The sequence below is a fragment of the Vanessa tameamea genome, chromosome 4 (genome assembly GCF_037043105.1).
Source record: "Vanessa tameamea isolate UH-Manoa-2023 chromosome 4, ilVanTame1 primary haplotype, whole genome shotgun sequence".
NCBI lineage: Eukaryota > Metazoa > Arthropoda > Insecta > Lepidoptera > Nymphalidae > Vanessa > Vanessa tameamea.
Genome location: NC_087312.1, coordinates 14,374,155 through 14,381,119, shown reverse-complemented (window position 1 = coordinate 14,381,119; position 6,965 = coordinate 14,374,155). Strand labels below are relative to the sequence as shown.

General features: G+C 41.9%; 1 protein-coding gene across 1 annotated transcript; it reads right to left on the bottom strand.

Moving 5' to 3' along the window:
* Positions 1-1,027: 1,027 nt before the first annotated feature.
* On the bottom strand, positions 1,028-6,965 carry LOC113395809 (signal transducing adapter molecule 1). Its single transcript, XM_064220597.1, has 6 exons — positions 6,689-6,965; positions 3,973-4,397; positions 3,655-3,901; positions 3,047-3,157; positions 2,440-2,962; positions 1,028-1,159 (listed from the first exon to the last, which is right to left on the bottom strand). Exons 1-6 carry the CDS (start codon positions 6,729-6,731, stop codon positions 1,153-1,155), a joined length of 1,356 nt encoding a protein of 451 aa, XP_064076667.1. The 5' UTR covers positions 6,732-6,965; the 3' UTR covers positions 1,028-1,152.

Below are 6,965 nucleotides of genomic sequence, written 5' to 3'. Positions count from 1 at the left end.
ATCGAACAATGCAGCCACAACCTTGGAATGAACCCTGAATAGATAAACGTGACCTTAGTCGCCAAGACCTCATTACGGCTTTAAGACTTCGCTCCGGACACCTTCCAATGAACTCATTTGCGTATTTAATGACTGTTCCTGTGTATGCTGAAATCTTTCAAATTACGCAACGGATTTTGATGCGGTTTTTTTAAAATAGATAGAGTGATTCAAGAGGAAGATTAGGTTTCTAGTGTGAAAAAATCTGTTTATAATTAGTTTTGATATGACATTATTTTGTTTGGATAGGCTTTCCTGATTATTATTATGTTTCTTAAAATCAATTAGTTTTATCTTATAAGGTAAAAGATCGACGGCGACAGTTAGTAGGAGTTATTAATTATTTTCAGTGTATGTACAAAAATAACATAATATACCTGTATATATTACTTACTTAAACTTTGATAGTTTTTTGACAACACGTTACTTTGTTTTTTTTTATTTACCAGCGTGACATGAATTCAGCTGTTAACAGATGTTAACGCGGCGCAGATGATTTTATGTGCATACCCACTTATTCCAAAAAACTTTCCGTTTACTTTAAGCGAGTTCAGTTTCCAGTGCAAACGCCCAGCATTATGTCTGTCGCGTGTTAGCAACTCCAAAAACATCTGTGCTTCATTCCCCGATGGCACTACGTGTGATATCGTGTACAGAGAAGCATCGTAACTATGATAATAATTGTGATTGTACCGACAACTTTTTCCTATTTTCGTTCGGTTATCGTCGTCATTTTAAATTTGTAAACGGGTTTTTATTGTTGCCGAAGCTCCCAAGTAAGTTATCTATCGAAAAAAAAAATCATAATCGGTCCATTCATTCGGAAACTACCTCGCCAGATACACAAATGTGGTAACCATATTGTATTACTATTGCTAGGTTAGGACTTGAAGTCGCGCGGACGGCGTCGCGGGCACCAGCTATGAAGTAATTGCTCAGTATCATTTGTAACTTAAGAAATGAAATACGTGGTTTTAAATGAAAGATATTTTTGTAAATAATTTATATATTAATATACTAGGTACATACGCATCAATCACAATAGTTTATATTTAGAATTTGAAGGAATGAAGAATTTATTTACAGCTCGAAGAACTCATCTCCAGCTCGCGATCAGCACCTGCAACGTGAAGACGCGAATGTAGCACAAATGGTGAATCTGTTCGACCGTCAAAGTACCTCAAATTAAGCTAAATATACTTCTCTCAAGTAGGCTGGTGACCACCAGCACTATTCTGAATGCGATTTAAGGGGATAACACGTAAAATTCATCAAACTAAAAAACATCGTCTCGAAAGGTGTCGGATTTATTGGACATTTATGAGGATCGAAAAGTCACTGCCTTTCGATATTCGACTGTGATTCGAAGGTGAGAACTTAAATACACCTAATTGGTCGTTTCAAGCGTTATGTGAGCGCAAAAGTAGCAAGCGTAATGCTAACGCGAACGCCAAATCTCCGTAATAAATTCACGTAGAATTCGGTGGAGACGTTAGAGTGAGACCAATGTTTAAAAGATAATTTTCATTTATTTGTGATGAAAAAAAATAAAAAATCACGGTGAGACCGTATTTTCTTAGCTCGGAGGATGTTTGCGGTCCCACAAGCCAACCGCAATCACAACATCGATTAAGTTGTTGAGAGGAAGCAAGAGGTCGGGCGTCGACGCAGGGAAGGCGGAAGAACAATGCTTCTCCCCCTGTCCCCGTACGCGAAGAAGAAGGCGAGCCACTCCAGACCAAAAAGCTGAAGCTTAGGAGGCGTTCCGGGAAGCCAAGTTGACGCTCCGAGTCGACATCTCGGACGCCGAGGCTCGTGCCTGGAACGAGCTCCTCGAGGGACTCGACAGGGATATGTTCGGGCGTCCATAACGTATGGTGCTGGGCAAATGGGTGGAGTTCGGGGGGGCGAGATCACTTTCGCCCCCTGAGAAGAGAAGAGCTCCACCGAGCCACGAGTTTGAGCACTACACGGGAGGGGCCGTGGATGCCGATGGACACCATCCAGTAGCATCTCCGATCCGTGGCGAGGACGGCCATCGCAGTGGTTTTAGTGAGGAGTGATCTCAAATAACTCGGTTTCCCCCCTTTCAGGGGTACATGTATGTTTCTGAAGGTTTTCACTGTGTTAAAAAAAGTGATCGGGCAGCTTACAACCCATTATTGCATCCACGGATATTAAATGTTCAAGTTCTTGCGAACAGCACTCGGTGAGACATGGTCCAGTCTAAGGTTCAAGGGATTTAACGCGATCTTTTTAACCCTATAAAATGATAGGTGTTAGATTTTCCCTTAAATGAAAACGAGACTATTTTAATATATTTTTTTATCAGTAACCTACTGATCTCTGTAATACTCACTGGTTATTTTTGTTTTACATCTGGATGAGAAGCATAAATACCTGGGTGGCTGAGACTGGTGCGACATTTGTGGCGGCAGAGCGCCGAGCGGCATCGCGCCGGGGGGCAGCGCGCCGGGGGGCAGGGCGCCGGGGGGCAGAGCGCCGGGGGGCAGAGCGCCGACGGGCAGCGCACCGTGGGGCAGCGCACCGTGGGGCAGGGCGCCGACGGGCAGCGCGGCGGGCGCGAAGGCGTGCGGCGCGTAGAGCGGCTTGGGGTCGCGCATGAGCTCGTGGTAGAGGTTGAGCGCGTCCACCAGGTCGGCGCTGAGCTGCGTGAGGCGCGCGTGGCGGCGGTCGGCGCGCTCCAGCGCCGCGTCCACGAGCGGCCCCATGGCGTGCACGCGCGCCTCCAGCCGCGCCGCCTCGCCCTCCGCGCCCGCCTCGCCCGCCTCGCCCGCCGGGTCCGCCTCGTGCAGCAGCGCCAGCGCCTCGTCCATGAGCGCCTCGTCGATGCGCGGCGCCGGCTCCGCCTCGGCCGCGAACTGCACGCGCTTCTCCGCGCCGCCGCTGCGGCTCTCGCTCTCTGCGGGCCGACGGACCGACGGACGCGGGTCAGAGAACGCTACAGAATCTGTGCAGCTATCGCAGTGGTTGGGGGGGGTCTCACCGGTTCTCGGTTCGGTGAGATCGTAGGTGACGAAGTTGGCGGGAAATAGCCCCTCCCCGCGTTCGTTGTAGCCTTTCCACCAGTTCGGGTCGCTCGAGTCCGTCACGTGAACTGAAATTCGAAAATCATCTGTCAAAAACGAAAAAGTCGGAGAAAAAACCCATCCATCGATCGATTGGGACACACAGACTTAAGTTGATAAATTATAGCAGTTATTTCGTGAATAACCAGCACGACACTAATGTTTACAAAATCAGTTGGATGGCACTTAAAACCATATTTATTATATTATAACATAAGATGATATTAAGATTAATAATAAACCAACAAATAATATAAATGATAATTTCAAAGTTTAAAGCCGATTGGGAGGTGGCAGCACTTCAAAATCCGCATACTGGGCTGTAAGCATCCATACGTTAAGCTGGGCTACTGAGTTTGAGGGGTTTTTTTCCTAAGTGACTGACCATTCTATGCTTTCATGTCGGTGCCCTTGTTACACAGGAAGGCAGAAGTTTCATGTCGAATACGATCGGAGATCAAGATAAAGGGTGCAAACTCATCGGTTAAGGTGACAAGCGGACGAGGCGGATGACAATGGTTCTTACCGATCTCGCCGGCGAGGAAAGTCAACTCGTTGTCTTCTGCAGCCTCGAAGTCGTAAAGCGCACGTACTTTCCGCGCGGGCGGCGCGGGCGCCGGCGCGTCGGCGTCCACGCGCGGGTACAGCGCGCCCCCCGCGCCGCCCGCGCCCGCCGCGCCCCCCGCGCCCGCCGCCGCCGCCGTCTCGCGCAGCGACAGCGCGATGGCGCGCGCCAGCTCCTCTTGCTCGCGCTTCTCCGCGGCGCTCGCGGCCTTTAATAATCATTTGTGATGTTTAAAATGGGAGTATTTTCGGACGGACTGTTGAGCTGCGCGGAGAATACCTGAGCGTCGGCGGCGGCCACGGGAGCAGTGGTCGGTCTCTCGCCGGCTTCGGTGCATAGTTTTGCATGTAGCGAGGGAATGAGATCCAGCTGTGGATCGCTTCGGAACTCTCCCTCGGCCCACTTGCGGAGCATCGCGCGTAGTTTTTGCGCGACTGTGGGCTGCGCTCGCGCCACCAGACGGCGGAATTCGGCTTCGAAGTCGCGCGATGCTACCTCGAGATGAAAGAGACGGCCGCAGTTGGAGACGCAGGCGTCGAGTAGCGTGGCGGCGTGCATCTGCACGTGCGGGTCGGCGTGCCCGAGGCGCCGCAGGACGGCGCGCAGGCAGTCGCGCGCGTTGTTGGCGTTAGCGCCCGCGCGGTCGCATATTTCCAAGATCAGACCCCATTCCTCACTTGTATTATTTTCGCTAGTCGCCCTCTCTGTTGAAATACGAGTTACGAGTGAGTCTATCACATTAGACTTAATTATTAATTATATCAACTATTAAGGTTATTTTTATTACCCAAAATTGAGTAGCTTTAAAATATTATAATGAAAATTATGGGAATGTTGCATCAGAGCAAGACATTTTCATTTTTTTTATTGTGCCTATGTATTATTCCGTGACCGACACATCATCGCGATTTAATTCGATTCCAACACCATCTAGCGAAGACATTGTAAAACAAATTAATTGTGGTTTAATATTTCATGCAAGTATTGAAATCAAATAGATATTGAACACTCTGTTAACTGTTACTCACACTTACACCATCAACGTTAATTATTACGTATTTACTGTTAATAGGTATCAAGTATTGATTTAAAGTAAAATAAATATTTAACTAATTCTGGCCAATTTAGGTAATTTTGACGACTGCATAAAATCCTACCACCAGTTAAATATTGCTTCCCTAAAACTTTTAAGGCATTGCTGGCCTCACAAAGTCATGAAACTTGTAAGTGCAACAAACTCTGTTGTCAAGTCGTAAGCGCATGTTTGTTTATTATACTTGTTGGTGAATTATATAATAACATTTCTGATAAATAGCTATCCTCTTTAGATAATACTTAAAATATAAGTACAAAATAGTCTTTTCATAATAGAGAGAAAAACAACATAATCAAATGACTTGCTTAAATACTTTTTATTTGTAATTAATAACCAAAACCTGTAAATATTGTATTTCAAAGTTAAAATCTTCATTAAATAAGTAAGACTCTGAAATCGTATTGGCAAAAGAAACTAAACAGATCATTTTTGTTAAACTATTTTTTCTACAATAAATTGATTTATATTTGTGTTGAAATAATCTGGTGTCTCATTCCCATGGTGTGTTATCACCTGATGTCATCAGTTGTACAATATCTGTTAATACATTTACTGGGATCACAAAATAGCTATTACACGTGTCAAACATATAGGACTGAAAAATAGAATCGGTATTCGGTTATTAATCTCATGCTTGCTGGATGATGCATCAATAATTTAGCTGTTAGCATTATTCCGCAATCAGTAAATTAGCTGTTAATTGTACAGCCTTTTTAAAGATTTATATTTGTAATTTCAAGGCTTTTCAAGATTGCAGAAATTCTTAATAAAATTGAAATAATACAATTTAAATTTCTAAATTTGTACGAGTACAATATATTTTAAAATAACTTGAAATACTAATTTTCTATTTAAGTCTACTCATAAAGATAATACAATTCTCTAGTATCTTGTGTTAACATGCCATGAAACATGCATGCATGCATGCTGCGTGTCCCGCATGTGCTGTCCAATGTACTCTCTTCCAATGGAGCATCTTGAAAAGACATTTAAAATCACTATCATCACACTGTTGGGTATAGGCCTCTCTGAGCAACCCATCTGCCTCTGCCTTGCACAATCTATTCAAGCAACTTTAACAATGCCATTCTAAATATATATATTTGATTACAAAATAGTATTTTATGATCTTTTTAGTGTGAACATAATACTTGAAAACATTCATTAAAATTTATGAAAAACAACACAAATTAAATATTTCGTTACTTTAGTCTTATAACTTTTTTGTAAATGGCTATCAACTATTTTCCATAATATCTTTTACACCCTACGCCCTATCAGTTATACTGTATAAAATACAATACATAAAAACTCGTTATTGTATACAGAAATAAGTAACAAGTTAGTTATTTTTTCAAAATTAAATCAATTTTATTTAAAAAACACTTCCATGATAAAAATGGAGATTTGTGTTGTGTACTAAATTTTTTTATTATAATCTTAACCTTATTGTTTATTTTTATAATATAAAAAATCAAAGATCATTAATTTCACACAGAATTGAAGAAAGTAACTCTTTATGGTATTTTATAAAAGCAAAAAATTTAAAAAGCCTAATAATGAAGCCATTAATAAAATTTGAAAAAATGATAAGTTTGATGACTCACTTTAGGTAACATTAACACAAAATTTATGAAATTGTCATCTTAACTTTAGGTATATAATATAATTTATTAACTTACTTGAATAATTCTGTAGATTATAATGTTCTCTGACGGATTTGAAATATTTAAAATCAAATAAAGAAAAGTAAAATTTTAAGAAACAAAAACAAAGCAAGATATACAGTCTACTCGTTACACGAGATAACGCGGTTATTGACATCAATATTTATCTTAAGAATACTTTCGTATTCAAGCTCAGCCCTTTGTAAACCATCTTAAATAGAAAAATACGTACCCACATCCTGATCAAACGGTGATGAAGTTCCGAAAATTCCCATTGTTATGAACGTACTACTTATGAGCTGTTAATCCTAATAGTCAAAGTAAAAGTAATATTTTCAAATTTCAGTTACATGGAAGCTGATTTTACATTGCATTTATTCAATGTTATTTAATTTTTTACGCCACTGTGTACTATATCTCGGGCTGATTTGATTAATTATAATTAAAACCAATTTTACGCCACTGTTTGATAAAAAGTCAAGTAAATTGTCATGACTCACTGTCAAGTG